The 19519-nt window shown below is 36.7% G+C and overlaps 1 protein-coding gene across 2 annotated transcripts in view; it reads right to left on the bottom strand.

Annotated features, from left to right (window-relative positions):
• The window catches only part of LOC134677971 (P protein-like), a 67818-nt gene that overhangs the window by 11053 nt on the left and 37246 nt on the right, over positions 1–19519 (bottom strand). For both annotated transcript variants that reach the window (XM_063536402.1, XM_063536401.1), the window contains 8 exons: positions 9020–9200; positions 8554–8590; positions 7486–7621; positions 6172–6368; positions 3743–3870; positions 3121–3250; positions 2670–2759; positions 1327–1440 (listed from right to left, as the gene is read on the bottom strand). In XM_063536402.1, the coding sequence (XP_063392472.1) occupies positions 1327–1440; positions 2670–2759; positions 3121–3250; positions 3743–3870; positions 6172–6368; positions 7486–7621; positions 8554–8590; positions 9020–9200 (1013 nt within the window). The remainder of the gene's footprint in view (positions 1–1326; positions 1441–2669; positions 2760–3120; positions 3251–3742; positions 3871–6171; positions 6369–7485; positions 7622–8553; positions 8591–9019; positions 9201–19519) is intronic.

The following is a 19519-nucleotide window of genomic DNA, read 5'->3' as shown; positions in this document are numbered from 1 at the left end:
AAAAGAGAGCCAAGCCCACAGAGCTCGGAACCGGTTTTTTTAAATCCCAAAATACCTTAGTATTTTTAATTGTTTTTAGCTCTTCACGTAGGACTGAATGTATTTAGGTAACAATTTCGTATTATTAGATTGACCCATCAATAATAAAATAATAAAACCAAAGAACGGAAAAAAACGTAATGATCCCGGTATTTTTTGTATGAAGAATAAACCGGTTCCGAGCCTTGCTTACCCAGACGATGTATACAGAATAGAATAAAAGAAATTTATTCAAAAAACACTTTAACTTAGGTATTACATGAGACAACAGGAACTAATAAATTATTAAGCGTCACTGAAAAGGTCTCCTCTCAGCTTAGCGTCAAGATCAGGGATCGGAACCGGTTTTTTGCAAAAACTTCCAAATAACAATATATTTCGAATTCTTTCATACTCTATATGTAGGACTCAGTTGTGTTTTTAGGTAAAGACTTCGTACTATTAGATTGCAAAATTAGAAATGAAACAATTAACTAAGAATGAAAAGAATACCGGTTTCGTTCGCATACAAAAAATACCGGTATACCATCCCTGGTCACCCGAGGATCTCAACGCTGGTCTTCCGTGCAAACCCTTCAGAGAGAGCGTAAGTCCACAGAAATAAGTACAAAGACGACTGGTCTGGCCTAGTGGGTAGTGACCCTGCCTGTGAAGCCGATGGTCCTGGGTTCGAATCCCGGTAAGGGCATTTATTTGTGTGATGAACACAGATTTGTTCCCGGGTCATGGATGTTTTCTAAGTCTAGGTATTTGTATATTATTTATTGTTGTTTGAGCACAACACATAACAAGCTTTCTTGAGCTTACCGTGGGACTTAGTCGATTTGCGTAAGAATGCCCTAATAATATTTATTTATTTATAATTATTTGATCAATGGACGTATGAGGTCATCCATTAATTACGTCACACGTTTAGGGGGTGGGAGGGGGTCAAGAAAAAGTGACATGTTGTGACATGGGGGAGCATAACCGGAAATTAATTTATATTTTTTTATTCGCTGTACATATAAATAATGAGGTTTTGGAAGTAGGTAATTTTCGTTCCTAATTGGTTTTGTGTTATAAAATTACTAATATTTCTTTTACCAATAATATTTTTTTATTAAAAAAATAATGCCGAGTTAGTAATGCCGATTTCGTTGATAACAAAATTGCCTAAAATGTGACGTCACACCAGGAGGGGAGGGATTTGCAAAATGTGACCAAGTGTGACAAGGAGGGGGGGAGGGGTCAAAAAAACCTAGAAATTCGTGTGACGTAATTAATGGATGATCTCTATGTAAGTACCTGGAAAGTGAAGACGGCCAGGAAGTCGAACATGCCCGTCTCCGCCATGATGGCGACCAGCAGCATCATACTCAGCAGCAGCAGCAGGGTTTCCACATCCAGCCATGATACCAGCTGGAATAATAATAAGTATTCGTTTTATTGTTTATCGTGGAATATAATAATTATTTGAAATAATTAAACAATTTGACGACCAGTCTGGCCTAGTGGGTAGTGACCCTGCCTGTGAAGCCGATGGTCCCGGGTTCGAATCCCAGTAAGGGCATTTATTTGTGTGATGAGACAGATATTTGTTCCTGAGTCATGGTTGTTTTCTATGTATTTAAGTACATATTTATATATTATATATATCGTTGTCTGAGTACCCACAACACAAGCCTTCTTGAGCTTACTGTGGGACTTAGTCAATCTGTGTAAGAATGTCCTATAATATTTATTTATTTATTTATTCATTTATAATGGGTCAGTCTATGAAAATTCACTACGAAGCTGCCCCCTTTTCTAAATACCTGTCGTTAAATTTAAATAATCACGATTAATTAGAAGTGCACGTTGATGGGCTCTTAAGGAGATACCCAGATCAGCGTCTCATTGAATATTCGTATAGTCACACCAATAAAAGTCTGCAGCGGATTTAATAGCCCACTCAGTGGAAGTGTTATTTATACGTATTAATTTCATAGAAGTTTGACGTTTAAAATGACACTTGCACTGCGTGGGCTATCAAAATCGCTGCAGACTTTTTACGATCTAACTCTAGTGATGATCCAGCGTTCATTTTCTTAGGCTGTAAATTACGCAAATCGGTGGAAATCGATCTCTGTACATAGACGCTCCGCCACTAATATTATACCCCTTATATTTAAATTACCCCACAACATAATGCCATAGGACATAACAAAATGAGACTACAGTAAGGTAGAATTTATTAACGAGTTTCAGTTTTCTGATCGAACCACCACCACTAACGACTAGGTTATTAAAATAATGGTAACTAATCTAAACTTTGTAATTTAAACAATCTCTAGTATCTCTATCCACTGGGGGTTAGAGATACTAAAGATCTCTACCTCTTCTTATACAATACCAGGGGGGGAGGGGGTAGCTATAAGCGATATCTATGTACGCTTGATACATTGTTTAAATTTGATTTGTTTTATGTGAGTTATTTTAAATAATATACCTTTTTAGATACATAATAGAAAGGTCTCTTAATTCACTAAAATTCCTGACATTTTCGTATTCCGGCCGCATTCCTGACAAACGGCCAAAATTCCTGACATCTGGTAACCCTATACCAACTAAGCTACCGAGACTTTAAAATGCATAGGGTGAAAAAGTACCTGCTCTACTGAAGGGCGCTCTCCAGCCAATGACAGCACCGCCAGTGATAATGTCGACACCAGTATTGCTGCTAGTGTACGGTTTATTATCTGAAAAAAAAAACAATAAAAATTCACTCAATATCATAAAGGCATAAGTGTGTCTGTCTGTCTGTTACCTCTTCACGCTTAAGCCGCTGAACCGATTTAGTTGAAATTTGTTAGAGATAGTTTAGGCGCGCAATTCAAATTTTCTATGAATCGATATTCCTTTGCTTTTTCAAATTTGCCGCCTTTTTATACTGAAAAGATCTTTTTATACTATAGGTATAAGCAAAAGTAGATAGCCATCATCTGGTTTTTGCGTTGACAGCTTATATACATGTATGCCGTACGCTAATTTATCACAATGGTATAAAAATTAAAACGTAAATTATGCATTAGTATGGTAAGTACACAATAGTATCCTTACCTCAAATATAATCAACGCATATAACATAACCAGAAGCAGACAGGCGTAAGTGACGCCAACGGCGACATCTATCGGATCGTCCTGGTAACTTAACGATATGGGAGCCGCCAACGCAGAGTCTGACAACATTCTGAAACAGAAATTAGTATGCAGGGTGACTTCAAATTGGTAATACAAATTCAATATAATACACACATCTTCCTTAAACTAAGAAATGATGAAATTTGCTATATGGGGGTTTTATGGGGCGATAAAACGATCTAGCTAGGTCTTATCTCTGGGAAAACGCGCATTTTTGAGTTTTAATATGTTTACCGAGCAAAGCTCGGTCTCCCAGATATTAAATCATATTACGAGTACATCAATCAAACTTCAATCTAAAGTTGAAGACGGACTTTGGAGCAGGACTCGGAACCGGTATTTAAAAAAAAATCCCGAATTAGCTCAATATTTTGAATTATTTTATGCTCTTTAAGTAGGACTGAATCAAATATTTAGGTAACGAGTTTGTATATTGTCACATTAAAAGTGATATGATAAACCAAAGAACGAAATAATACCGGTTTTCTGTATGGAGCAAATACCGGTTTCCGATCCCTGCTTCGGAGACAAAATGTCTTACCTGATAACATAAACGGCCGTTGAATTCAAATTTGAACGGTGTTCGAATTTAGCCGACCGCGGCGTGGCCTCGCTGAATTCCAACTCGTTGGGGTCAAGAAATAGGAACGAGTGAGGTTGAGAGAAATTCTGTTGAGAAACGAAAAGTTACTCTGTTAAAATAAGTTTCTTTGGCAATTATTTATACATTTGACTTGGGTTAAAATATTTATTTATTTTATGTTTAAATTTCTTCGTTGTTCTATACTTGGGTATTATGTTATGACATTTTTAGTCATTAAACTCACAAACAAGTTTTGATAGCTAGTTACGACATAATTTATCGAACCGTACAGTGCCATCTAGACACGCGGCAGCGTGTCAAGCCAAGTTCAAGCAAAGGAACTGGCTAGCCAGCGCCAAGTGTAATATTACACGAACCACTTGGTGCCACTTTTGACCCTTCTATAACTCAAAACATCTTTAACGTAAACACATAAAACTACGTGTGTTTAATTATATCCATAAGGACATCTAGAAGCCCAAATTTCATGAAGCTAGCTCAAACGGTTATAAAGATATGAAGGTCAAAAAGTCGTAAATTTTAAGACTGACTGACATACCTATAGTACCTAAACCTAACCTACTTCCAGATGACCTAGAAGGATGAAATTTGGAATCCAGCTCAGTTATTGTGTGAAAGCGTAGGAAAAAATCGAAAAATTAAAAAAAGTTATAAAATAGGGGGGGTCCCCATACAAAAAAACCATATTTTATTGTGACTGACATATAAGTACCTAAACCTAACCTACTTCCAGATGACCTAGAAGGATGAAATTTGGAATCCAGCTCGGTTATTGTGTGTAAGCGTAGGAAAAAATCTAAAAACAAAAAAAAGTTAATAAATAGGGGGGGTTCCCATACAAATTTCTTTTTTATTGTGACTGACATATAGTACCTAAACCTAACCTACTTCCAGATGACCTAGAAGGATGAAATTTGGAATCCAGCTCAGTTATTGTGTGAAAGCGTAGGAAAAAATCTAAAAATTAAAAAAAGTTATAAAATAGGGGGGGTCCCCATACAAAAAAACCATTTTTTATTGTGACTGACATATAAGTACCTAAACCTAACCTACTTCCAGATGACCTAGAAGGATGAAATTTGGAATCCAGCTCGGTTATTGTGTGTAAGGGTAGGAAAAAATCTAAAAACAAAAAAAAGTTAATAAATAGGGGGGGGTTCCCATACAAATTTCTTTTTTATTGTGACTGACATATAGTACCTAAACCTAACCTACTTCCAGATGACCTAGAAGGATGAAATTTGGAATCCAGCTCGGTAATTGTGTGTAAGCGTAGGAAAAATTCTAAAAATAAAAAAAGTTAAAAAATAGGGGGGGTCCCCATACAAAAAACCTGTAATACGCGCTAAACAACCGGCCAACGGTGTGTCGTTGGCGGCGCGCGGCACCACATAATTAATACAAAGAACAGAAGTAAAAAACATGCAGCGGAAACACAAGAAAAAACATTAAATCTCAATACCTGCCTAGTTTTCTTTACAAAAAGTATTGATATCCCATCAAAAACATAAATGTAAAAAAGGAGAGCCAAGTTCAATACAAAAATTATGCTTGGCTGTGGGGTTCGCCGCAAAAAGAATGGAGATTTAAATGAGTGCCAAGTTCTATGCAAAATCCAAATATGTATTTATAGGAACAAAATAACATTATAAACAAGTATTAAACTCTATTTCTTTGCTTTATTGGATACCTATAACAATTGCTGTTATTTAAAAAAAATGTGAGATCTTAAAGTAGGTTAGATTTGGCTTGGCCAGTTTTTATCAGAATTACAAAATATATATGTTGAATAACTTTATAAAATGACTGATGTAATGAAAACTGGCCAAGTCAAATCTAACCTGCTTTAAGATCTCGCATTTTTTTTAAATAACAGCAATTGTTATAGGTATCCAATAAAGCAAAGAAATAGAGTTTAATACTTGTTTATAATGTTATTTTGTTCCTATAAATACATATTTGGATTTTGCATAGAACTTGGCACTCATTTAAATCTCCATTCTTTTTGCGGCGAACCCCACAGCCAAGCATAATTTTTGTATTGAACTTGGCTCTCCTTTTTTACATTTATGTTTTTGATGGGATCTAAATCAACTGACAATTTTTTGTAATTTACAATAATGAATTTTTATTTTATTGTATGTCTTTCCCATCACGGAACAATGGTGTTCCGGACCTTTGGGAGGCATGCGCGGACCCGAAGCCAACACGTAGAGGCCCTTTTGGCACTTTAATGAAATGTAAGGGGTTATTTTATTTATTATTATTTAATGGTACAAACAGCAACACTCTTCGCTGGACCTTATGCCTTTTGCAATAAGGTTTACGAACTGTTAGTTAAGTGTGAGCGATGTTAGTGAACTAACCTCTCTCTCCACTATATCCGTTTCTTTAATATCGCCCGTGTCTCCCCTCACGGCCCATCTCTCCACCCACACATCGACTTTGGACCTTGAGTCCCTCTCCGTAAGGTTCAGTTTCTGTTCCTCCTGTTGAGTCAGGAACGGGCCTGATACGTCCACCAATAGTGTTAGGTGACTCTTTGGAATCTCGAGGATGTAATCTGAAAGTTATGTTAGTATTTTAGATAAATCAGTAGAAAAAGCATAGGAGAGTTTAAAGGCATTAAAAATTAATCATAACCATTGAGATGGGTCCTGAGCATTATGGGCTCGGAACCGGTTTTTTATTCAATACAAAATATACCGGTATTATTACGATCTTTTTCGTTCTTTGGTTTATTATTTAATTATTAATGGGACAATCTAATAATACGAAGTTGTTAACTAAATACACGATTCAGTCCTACGTAAAGAGCATAAAATAATTTGAAATATTGGGCTATATCGGGTTTTACAAAAAACCGCTTCCGAGCCCTGGTCTTGAGCTAGATACCTACATTAAAACTAGCATATTATTATGAGCAATTCTATACCTCTTCGCATGTGTAAGGTTTTCTATGCCGTTGAAGGTTGCCGCAGTTTCCCGCGAATCGGAAATCGTTTTTATTTTTCAAACGGGTTTCGTTCATTCACCCGGCAACAAAAAGGATTTCGTTTCCGTTTGCGGTTACCGGTTGAACGTTCTATTGAGATACTATGTAATTTATGCCAAGTTTGTTAATCTTTCGTTTTTGTGGAACGAAGTTAACCGGTTAAATTTAATATATCGATGAAAGATAGTACAAAATATAATAAAAATTCTTATAATTTATAATGATTATTATTTTCTGTTAATAATAGTCGCAACATATCGGTATTATTTCTCTAAGATTCTTACGTTACATGCTGAGCCTAGTGTGCACTGCACTGCCTCTCTTGGAATGCAAATTTCTTGAAATAAATATATTTTGAAATTTGTTTTTTTTATTTTCAGATAGAACGAGAAAGTATTGGTATTTCTTTCACGACTGAAGACGAATTTAACCGAGCGTTCCTGGCAAATCTTTATCTAAAATTGGACAAATTTGCAACATTAAGGCTTGTGCACACCGGCTGCGTGTGCGTGACGTGCACGTACGCGTGCGGCGTTGTAGTATACAGATCCTTATGAGAGATGGCACACCGCTTGCATGACGTGTGCGTGTGCGGCTCCAACATTTTAGCGCACGCACACGCGCACGTTACGCACACGCAAGCCGGTGTGGCTCGGCCTTTAATGTGTACAAGACTAGTTCTTACCTTTGACTTGTCCAGGTATAAGCACACAGTTCCTGACGATGACCTCCTTCTCATTGAAGAGACAGAACACGACGGTGAAGAACACCCAGCAACCCACCAGGAGAGACAGCTTGGTGTAGGTACGGGCTGTATCCCACTTAAACAAATTGATAATTTCATTAGCGTGATCAGAGTTTGCTCCCATCCAGGCTCGGAACCGGTTTTTACTTCATACAAAAAATACCGTTATTATTACGTTCTTTTTCGTTCTTTGGTTTATTATTTCATTTTTAATGGGACAATCTAATAATACGAAGTTGTTACCTAAGTACATGATACAGTCCTACGTTAAGAGCATAAAATTATTAAAAAAATATGGGCTATTTCGGGTTTTTCAAAAAAACCGGTTCCGAGCCCTGGTCCAATCCAGGAGGTGTGGGAAAAATTTTGCTCCTATTCAGTTTTTGCTTGTAACAACTTGCTGTTTGGTTTTTGTTTTAATTTGGAATTTAGAGCCGTGGTCGCCCAGACGTTTGTCTACGTTTCATGTTTAATTTCCAAGAGGTTCTATATCGAGTACTTACTTGCTATTGTAATTTAACTCTATCCTTCAAGCGGTAAAGATGTTATTTATCTGTTTCGAATGACGTTATCATGTGGGTTTAAAATTAGCCTCCATTGGATCAAAGTAACCCGAGTTTACATTCTTCTTACTCTTCGTACTTTATCATAATGATACTTTTTATTTATTCTATTCTATACTGAAATCTTACATTAAATCAAACAGAAAAGTGCCGTGAAACCCTATCGGGTTTGTACCGACACGACATTCGTGGATACATTTTACATTACACATTGTTGTGATACATAGGATAATCAAATGTTATATAAAATTAATTAAGTTCTACGAGAAATAAATTAGCGGGTAAAACTAAATAGCTCCCACTCGGGTACACAAGCGGCCGCCGTGCATTCCTTATCGCTGTGCGGTTTACATCTCAAGAAAGTCTTAAGCGGCTCAGGTTTTCCTTAAGGCGTATGCCATTAAAATTACAATAGATCGAACGAGTTCAATGAGTATGCACTTACTTTTGAAGGTTTCTTCTGTCCATGTAGTAAGTGATTACTGAAAAACAAAGAAAACGCATGCATTGTAATATAAAGCTAGGACTATCGCCTAATCGATTGTCACTGATTTTGCTTTACACATCCATACCTACTAATATTATAAAGGCGAAAGTGTGTCTGACTGTCTGTTACCTCTTCACGCTTAAGCCGCTGAACTGATTTACGTAGTCAAAATTTGGTATAGAGATAGTTTGAGTCCCGGGGAAGGACATAGGATAGTTTTTATGTCGGAAATCACTGAAGACAGTGCAAAGGGTGCTGGAATTCAAAGAGTTAATGAATTGCCTAATAATTGAAGTAAGCAATGCGCGAATTGAATGCTTGCTATTAGCATTATCCAGGCGCTATACCTCTACTTAGCTGCTGTCACTAATGCCACGCAGACAGAGTTGATTACCAACCTTAACCTTATAAAAATAAAGCTTACTTTGCCTCCGCAGCTTCCACAGGTTTATAATCTTGCGTAAAGTAGACGGATCCATTCTGCGCCTGTGGATCCTCGGAGATCCTGTCATTGTTGTTGAGGTGGGGAGCTGAGTTGACTGCTGGAAGCCGTTTGACCTTCGGCGCTGATGATCTTCGAGGGCGAAGGGGAAGGGATTCTTGAGCTGGAAAAGACATGTTATTAAAGTAGGCTGTACAATCGCCAACAGATATATCTGAGCATTCAAAGTTTTCACAAAAATCTGAACAAAGTATCTACTATCAAGACGTTAAATTGAAATATTTTTATATCAGTGACACTGACAACCCTACAAAGTTATTTAAGTACATTTTAAATGTATTTATTTCGTCATCAGTGTCATCACAGGTAACACTTAGGTGACAGTTAATACATTATTTTACAAAATGTCATTAAGGTAAGGTAATGTCATAAGACGTTAAAGTGTATGGTCAGATATAAGAGCACCCGTATTTTGTAGTGCCAAGGTGTATTACAGGGGCCATAATGACAATCGTAGGTATATCGACCAATGTCAAAGTAAGAGTCGGAATGTATTGGTATGAAAACGAAAAGTGACGTCATCATTTAAGTTGAGGTCGTTTTCTATAAACGACTCTCATTTGGCTAGGCCCCTTGGTTATTTAACGTTTGCACCTGCGAAAAGAGTCTCACTTTTTCCTGTCGTAATTTTTTTAGTTAATTCTATATTATCCTTAGTTCATTAAGTGAATTGTATATATAAATGACAATGTATGACCATTACTGAATAAATGATATGATATGATATATGATATAAGACGAGAAAATAAAGTAGTAGGTATTTATATTAAATAATGGTCTTGTCTCATCACCATCATCGGCGCCATAGTGTAAAGTTGTCACCAGGGCCACAGAATAAATGAGTCGCTTAACTTCAAACTCGGGTAAATTCATCTGTCAGATTATGCTATTTTGGTATTAAGAAAACGTAATAGGGTAGATATTCGCTGAGAGGGTCCAATGGATTTACCCGAGTTTGAAGTTAAGCGACACAAATAACAGTACTAGGTACAGAAGACTCACTCTCTATCAAAACGCGTCTGTCACGATCAGCACAGATATGGCCGCTAGGTGGCGACAGCGCCACGCGCGGCTTATGGCAAACCCCAAAATTGTGGTAGAACGGATGTACTTTTAGCTACCTGTAGCAAAGCGACGTAATCGCGGAGTGAGCCACGCCTGCCAGGGCTCGGAACCGGTTTTTTTGAAAAACCCGAAGTAGCCCAATCTGCCCAATATTTTTAATTATTTTATGCTCTTTACGTAAGACTGTATCATGTATTTAGGTAACAACTTCAAATTAAAAATGAAATAATCAACCAAAGAACGTAATAATACCGGTATTTTTTGTATGAAGTAAAAACCGGTTTCGAAACTTGGTTGTCACCATAAACGTCAAGTTTCTAGAAATATATGACATTTATAACGGCACTTCCTCACTTCGGTTCAGAGTTACCTTGACGGGCTTGATAAATAAGTAGGCACCAACAATGTACATTTTTTACTACACCCAAAATAAACATAAAATTGGAATAATCATCATAATGACAATAGTTCTCCGCAATCTCCATTTCGTAAACGACACCGAATGACATTATGTCAATAACAGTCTCGTTAGGATCAATGTCAATGCGATGAGATCAAAATAATGACAATGATTACGTAAACATAGTTTAAGGATGGTTTTTTGTTAAAAAAAAATCATGTTTGTTGTATGGGAGCCCCATTTAAATATTTAATATGTGGGAGTCACATAAAAACTCAAAAATGCGCGTTTTTTTCAAAGATAAGAACTAGCTAGATCCATTTTTCGCCCCCGAAAACCCCCATATAACAAATTTCATCGAAATCGTTTAGTTTCCCCATATACTGTATGGCGATAAGAACAAGGAAAGTTTAAAAATGTATGGAAATTTTAGGACACTTATTCCTACTATAAGGATGAAAAGGGCTCGCGATCCTGGCTAGAAATAACACAAAAGGGGTCATACATTAATTACATCACACGTTTAGGGGGAGGGAGGGGTTCAAGAAAATGTGACATATTGTGACATCGGGGAGGGGGGAGACACAAATTTTGTGACGTCACTTTAAGTTCATCAGTAACCGAAAATTTATTTAAATTATTTTATTCGCTGTACATTTAAATAACAAGTTTTTAAAACGATAATCGTTTTTATTCGTTTAATTTTCTTTGCTAAGCAGTTTTGGGTTATTAAATTACCAATATTTATATCGTCAAAAATATTTTGATAAAATATTAATAATAGTTAGGTACTTACTTAATTCGATTTGGCGATTTCATAGAAAAAATGTGACGTCACACTAGGGGGGAGGGGTTTGCCAAATGTGACCAAGTGTGACAAGGAGGGGGGGAGGGGTCAAAAAACCTAGAAATTCGTGTGACGTAATTAATGGATGACCCCAAAGTGGCAAAAAAGGTCCAATAAAAATGGCAAGATATAAAAGAAACGCTGCTTTACCGTCTGCAAAGAGCAATAACCTATAAGTGGCATTAAGTATTACACATCTATGTCTAGGCTGTCTGTAAAATAGCGTTTCTAACATTATTATAGGTATTACACGCTGATGGCTGTTTTAGAAACCTTAGGAATACTTATAACAAGTTTTTACATCTAAATTACACTGGATTCAACTTGAATTACTTGAATGTACAAAATAATTAAAATACTTGAATTACTTGTATGTGCATGAGTAAGCCCATTCATAATTAAAAAAAAATACATCGAGAATTTCCATATAAAACCGGACAAGTGCGAATCGGGCTCGCCCACCGAGGTTTCCGTACTTTTTAGTATTTATTGTTATAGCGGCAACAGAAATACATCATCTGTGAATTTCAACTGTGTAAGCTATCACGGTTCATGAGATACAGGCTGGTGACAGACGGACAGCGGAGTATTAGTAATAGAGTCCCGTTTTTAGGGTTCCTTTACTAAGTTTCCTATTACTAAGGCTCTGCTGTCCGTCCGTCCGTCTGTCACCAGGCTGTATAGCTAGACAGTTGAAATTTTCACAGATGATGTATTTCTGTTGCCGCTATAGGTAACAATAAATACTAAAAACAGAATAAAATAAAGATTTAAGTGGGGCTCCCACACAACAAACGTGATTTTTGACGAAGGTTAAGCAACGTCGGGCGGGGTCAGTACTTGGATGGGTGACCGTTTTTTTTGCCTTTTTTTGCATTATGGTACGGAACCCTTCGTGCGTGAGTCCGACTCGCACTTGCCCGGTTTTTATTACCCTTTGGGTACGCAACCCTAAACTTTTAGATATAAGAATATTTACATTACATGTGACTGTACCAAACATTACCATACATCGTCCTTGGCAAAGCCATTGAAACTTTGAATTAATTTTTTTTTTTTTTTTAATATTTACAATTAATTGATTTAAATTAGTTATTTTTTATCACCATGTTTGTTATGGGTTTAACACTTTTCCTTTTACGACAGAGTTTACACGTCGTTCAATGTCATCTCAAGGTCAAATGAGCAAAGAGCTGCCACGGAAAAATGTGAATGTGTGTGTGTGGGTGAATCAACTTTTTCTTGTCACTAGTTGCCATGGTTACGGTCTCCTGGGTCACTCTTAAAATACTAGTTATTTCGTAAAGTTTTAAATGAGCCAAACTTGAAATTTTTTGGTAGTTTTAAGGCCTTTCCATAATGGGACATCTACTAAGGACGTTGTTCCTAGTGAAAAAAGGTATAAGTCTCGGGCAGCGCGGTTGTAAATGGGTATAAGTTCCAAGTAACACCTGTGCCCTTTTACTCCTAAGCTGCGTGAGACTTGTACCCTTTTTCACTAGGGTCACAGGTTTGTAGAGCATGGTACAGCAGTTCTTCTAACAAACTATGTCACTATTGTCTCCTGGCTGATATAACAACAAGAAATAGTTTATCGACCCACAGTTCTTCTCGTAATTTAAAGGGTAACACAGACGTTTAAAGACGTTTAATACTATTAGGTACTCTGTATCTTTAGGTATTTAAAAGTAAACAAAATCTACCCTCAATATATTGATATAATAAAGCTTTTCAATCTCGTACCTCATTTAGGCAACTCAGCAAGCTTCGTTGCCTAAACACGGTACTCTACTGTAAAGCTCTCTATTATATCACGATTGTATAAAATACTGATGTATGTCTCTCTGTTCATACCCGTGTTAAACCAATAATCTTTAGGTTTAATTTATGTTAATTATGTTACATATAATACCATACTAACAAGTTTTTTGTACAATATTTTAACTTTTCAACTTATAATTAGTCACGCTACGATTTACGATTTCAGTTTTTTATATATTATAAAAACTTACCTATTAATCTTAAAAACATCTCAATAGTACATTTTTTATTGATGTTTTTTGTGAATGGCGCGTGTAACGCAAAAGGGCATGACAATTAGAGTAACCATCTTGAAAGGAACTGCGACCTTCGTAGTTAAAGTATCACATTTAAGTCATCAAAGTAATGTCATCTTTTTGTCGCCAGAGTATTACTGTTTTTTTTTATACAAGTCGGAAATGAACACCAGGAAAAAATAAACAAAGAACATAACATCCGTAACAACATAAGGGGTCATCCATTATCATTTATAATAATAACATCACATGAATTAGTAGGTTTTTGACCCCTCCCCATCATTGTCACACTTGGTCACATTTGGCAAACACGCCCCCCCCCCCCCTCTGGTGTGACGTCACATTTCTTTTTCAACGAAATCGGCAAGTCGAATTAAGTAGATTGTACCTAATATTAATAGGTTTATATCAAAATATTTTTGAAAAAAATAAATTATATTAGTAATTTTATTATCCAAAACTGATTAGGAAAGCAAATTAAACGAATGAAAATCATTATAGTTCCAAAAATTTGTTACTGAACTGTACAGCGAAATAAGTTAAAGTGACGTCACAAAGTTTATGACTCCCTCCTGTCACAACATGTCACTTTTTTTGCTCAATAAAACGTGTCACGTACTTAATGGATGATCCCTAATTAAGGGCTCATTTAAGAGCCAACAGGAGTGGTCATTTCTCCATACAAACGTACTCGACTGTTTCCTCCGTGGGTTTTGAAGCTAGAGGAGCAATGTTTACACAGATTAATATTGTCAATAAAGACTGTATCGTTAAGTATAGGGACAGATTAAACCTGGTCTAACTGTTGGCATGTGTATTATTTTGTATTACTATGTTCTAAAGGTTTGATCTGGGGGTATTTTTAAGCTATATCTAATTAAAGGAGGTTTGACATTTTTTTTATTATTTTAGGGACTTTATGATGCTTTTAATACCGTATAGCAAATACACTCCGGACAAGCCTATCGAGCTGAATATTAGACTACTTCACCGACTCGTTGGTACGATTTAAAGTAACAACAGGTTAATAGGCTGCCAAAACATGTTATCTAAGTGTCCTCTTCATGACTGTTCAATTGAGCAGCTGCGGAATAAATATGGTGATTTTTTTTTTACATAAAAACGATTTTTCACCCTACGTTTTGGAATCCCTTTAATTTCTGATGCAAGCGTAATGACGGAGACCGCTAGAAGAATAAGCTTAAAACCAAAGCCTAACGGACATTCATGGCGTTACACTGATTTAAACTTTCACGATTATTAAACATTATCAAACTGCACAACGGGACTTAATCGCGTATTTAAGTTTTAAGATTTACCTCCGACGTTTCGAGGACGGCGTTGTCCCCTTGGTCTCGGAGAAGACTGGCTCAAGTTAAATACGCGATTAAGTCCCGTTGTGCAGTTTAATAATATTCATGGCGTTGATCCATCGCTACAGCGGGTCGATAGAAAAGCTCCATGATAGTTATATTAGATGTCAAAGTCATAGTTGTCGTAAGGAGCATGCCATATTCTATATAATTGACTATGGCGTAGTATTCAAAACTGATATAAATTAGCCAAAAAAGCAAAACGGTCCGACACAGATAATTTCATAATCATTTAGATTTCCAAATTTTGTTACGATTGGTTAAGTTTTGGAGGAGGAAACAGTCGAGTACGAAACCTCGATTTATGAGATTTTTACGCAGGAATTTTCGCATTGTCCTATCGCACTAGTTTTAGGAGCCGCTTCCGTTAGCGAGACGGGTATAAGTATTTACCTAAAATATTTAAACTCATCTCCTATTTCGTCTTAAGGCCAGAGCACACCAGCTGGGTGTGCGTAGACGTACACGAAAAGGTACCACCCCTGCATACAAACTGCAATACGAGTCAAACAGAAAACTGTGTTAAGTCTTTCCTGTAGACATACACAAGAGTTAAGGGCTATAAAGGTTAATTTTCTTATTTAACCCTTACCCACAAGCTGTTAACTATTGCCCACAGGAGAGAAAAATGTACAGTTCGCGCGAACACACTAGTTTTCTCTCCTGTGGGCAATAGTTAACAGCTTGTGGGCATGTAAGTAAAGATTTTATCATAGTTCTCTAAAGAAAAGGAGGACCTTTTCACGTGGAAAAGGGTTAAATAAGAAAATTAACCTTTATAGCCCTTAACTCTTTTGTATGTCTACAGGAAAGACGTAACACAGTTTTCTGTTTGACCCATACAGGGGTGATACGTTTTCTCTACAGCTGACTCACTGTACCTATCCTCCTAATAAGGCCCAGCCATAATGAAAATCCAAAATTACCACTGAAATTTGAACCTACAATGCAGGGAATAGAGTTATGTTTGAAAATTGAACGAAACAAAATTGCAACTCTATTCCTATTTCAATATGGTTTAAATTTCAACGAAATGATTAAGTACTATACGTAGGACCTTGGGCCTTAAGAGGTACGTATTTGGCATGGACCCTACAAATATTTGCCTTGATAAAAAGTAACGATTAGAAGTAAGTAGTTAAACAAAGAGAGTCCGTGGGCTTTTCAAGGTCTGTTTATTTAAGCAATTCATACTAAGCATGATGACATTATCATGACATAATTGTGGTAAGCTTACTAAAATTACTATGAAAAACCGGGCAAGTGCGAGTCGGACTCGCGCACGAAGGGTTCCGTACCATAATGCAAAAAAAAAACAAAAAAAAAGCAAAAAGAAAACGGTCACCCATCCAAGTACTGACCCCTCCCGACGTTGCTTAACTTTGGTCAAAAATCACGTTTGTTGTATGGGAGCCCCATTTAAATCTTTATTTTATACTGTTTTTAGTATTTGTTGTTATAGCGGCAACAGAAATACATCATCTGTGAAAATTTCAACTGTCTAGCTATCACGGTTCGTGAGATACATAATATATAAGATACATAATAGATAAATAATAATAATTCAGACTATATAACGGCCCAGGCCCGGGCACAGGCCTCCTCTAGCGCGAGAGGTCTTGGGCTATAGTCCCCACGCTAGCCCAATGCGGATTGGGCTAATAATTATTGATGATATTGATTTGAAATTGGACAGTAAAAATGTTTAATATTTATGAGTTTGATATACCTAATTAATTAACGCTGGGGCCGTGGGGGCCAAACGCGCGCCATATATACAGGGCCATAGCGGAGCGCCTTATAGATGCCGCAGAGGACCAGAGGGCTGGCCAGTATTTTGCTCAACGCATTAGTATTGCCATACAATGTGGCAATGCGGCCAGCCTTCTGGGCACACTGCCCATCGGCAGTGACTTGGGGGACGTTTTTTATGTATAGGCTTTTTATTTTAAGTGTATTTAGTTTAGAGATAGTTTGTATTATTATTTTTAAGTTAATTTAATGTTTTATATTTACTTAATTGTGTTGTAATAAATATTTTCTTATTAATTATCTTTTCAACATCTAGGCCATTTTATTTAAAGTTGTCCTCTACACTTTTTTCAAATTTGGGATTTTTATCATTATTTCTACTCAGAAACATAAGCTCTTTTGATCCTAATAGGAGACAAAAAGTGTCCCAAAATTTCCATACAATTTCCGATCTTTCCATTCCGTGACCACCATACAAAGTCTATGAAAAATGGTAACGGAATTGAAATAGAAAGCTTGGGACATATTTTCTCCTATTAGGACAGAAAAAGCTGAATGAAGCGCTGGTGTGAGAGCGTGCGACTTGCAATCTGGAGGTCGCGGGTTCAAACCCCGGCTCGTACCAATGCGTTTTTCGGAACTTATGTACGAAATATCATTTGATACCAGTCGCTTTTCGGTGAAGGAAAACATCGTGAGGAAACCGGACTAATCCCAATAAGGCCTAGTTTACCCTCTGGGTTGGAAGGTCAGATGGCAGTCGCTTTCGTAAAAACTAGTGCCTACGTCAAATCATGGGATTAGTTGTCAAGCGGACCCCAGGCTCTCATGAGCCGTGGCGAAACGCCGGGATAACGCGAGGAAGAAGAGGACAGAAAGAGCTCGTGATAGTGCCGCGTAGCCAAGATGCCAATCGCTAACGCTCCGTAGCGATCGAAACGCAACTGTCACTGTCACACTCATGTGGAAGAGTGATAGAGATACATAATGCTTTTCGTTGTCGAAGCGATAGCGATTGTAACCTTGGCTAGGCGGCCTGGGTAGAAATAACATAAAATTTCACAATTTAAAATAAAAAGTGTAATGGCCCATCTGGAACCCATAAACAGATTTTAATAGTGCATTTCATCATTACAAATATATACAGTGAAACCTGGTTAAGTGGGACCTGGATAAGTGAGAAACCTCTATAGCTGGGACTCATGGTGCGGTCCCGACACTTTAGCACTGAATTACCTCTGTTACTGAGAAAAAACGAACCTCTATAACTGGGATTCGTTGTTGTCATTTTATAGTCACATTCACCTCTATAATTGAGACAGAGAGTGTATTTTACCTCTTTTACTGAGACTATATTTATAAGATTACATTTTCCTAATTGTTTTTTAGAATTTTATAGGGAATTGACTTCTGTATCTGAGATAACGTCAATCTATGACCTCTTGAACAATTTCCGTATTCTTACTAACTCTTAGTCTATCCATAAATTCCGCATTTGCCTAATTGTGTCTAAACAACTTCAAGTTTGATTTAGTTAGTAAATTTATGTAAGTAGTTAATACTATCGTTATTTTATTTTATTTCGTTTTCGTTATCGTTCTTGTTATTTTTCCTGTTTTGTTTTGTTTTTTTGTACAATAAAGTGTCTTACTACTACTACTACTACTACTATCGAAACAAAAGCTGAAATTTTGATAAGTAACACGAAAAAAAAATTCATTTATTATTTATTAAATTTCTAATATGCAATGAAGTCCGTATCAAATTTAATTTAATTTTGTACTATCTATCCTTTGGAGAATCATTCAAAATAAATTCAAAGAAATATTTCAACAGACTTAAAAAATATTTAGGGACAAGGATTATTTTACCTTATTTATTTTTAAAGATAATTACTAAATACCTTATTAACCACCCCTATAACTGAAATATACTCTATTCTCACCTCTACTAATGGAACCCTCTGTAAATGAGACAGAAATTTATTTGTACCTGGCTAACTGGGAGCCTGTGTAAGTGGAAAACCTCTTTAAGTGAGACAAATTTGCTCGTCCCTTGAGATCTCACTTATCCAGGTTTCACTGTAATTGAACGCAATAAAACGACGCATTCTTTTTGTCATCGCTCCAAGTCTGCAGGCGAGCTATTTTAAACCGGTTATATCTGGTTTGAGATATATACGAACATACATACGTATAGACAGACGGGCGTCATACTGAATAAGTAGATACGTCACTTAAACGTGGCCTTTTAAGGGTTCCGTACCCAAAGGGTAAAAACTACTAATTGCCGTATTTGAACTTCAAGATATTCACAAGAGACGACATGTACTAGATCCATTCTAGTTTAGATATCAACTAGTTCTCTTTTGCAGCGCAATTCGGGTAACCAATGTCACTTTTACGTTAGATAGAGCAAGATATCTATTAGATGTGAATTGGATCTCTAAGCCATATCCTGTGGAAATCGTTCAAGAGTATCCCCAGAATCGCGCAAATGTCAAATTTGACAGGTTAGATCCTAAACATATCGTTATCGTATCTTGGTGATGTCTAATAGATGTCTATTTCAAAATCCGAATCGGGCCCTAAGACTCCACTGTCCGTCTGTCACCAGGTTGTATCTCAAGAACCGTGATAGCTAGTAAGTAGTAACATACAAACACACAAACAGACAAACGCGGCAGGGGACGTTGTTATTACAAGCTTTTATTTAGTTTCACCAGTTTCACCTGACCGTTGTCTGTAATCAAATCTTGCAAGTTAAATTTGATACATTTCCCGGTTTCCGATTGAGCTGAAATTTTGCATGCATGTATAAATCAGGTGACAATGCAATATTATGGTACCATCGAGCTGATCTGATGATGGAGAAAGGAGGTGGCCATAGGAACTCTGTGATGAAACAACGCAACCTAATTGTGTTAGG

Source organism: Cydia fagiglandana, chromosome 27, assembly GCF_963556715.1.
Source record: "Cydia fagiglandana chromosome 27, ilCydFagi1.1, whole genome shotgun sequence".
In the NCBI taxonomy this organism is placed as follows: domain Eukaryota; kingdom Metazoa; phylum Arthropoda; class Insecta; order Lepidoptera; family Tortricidae; genus Cydia; species Cydia fagiglandana.
The sequence above is the reverse complement of the archived record's forward strand: the minus strand, read 5'-3'. Positions and strand labels throughout refer to the sequence as shown.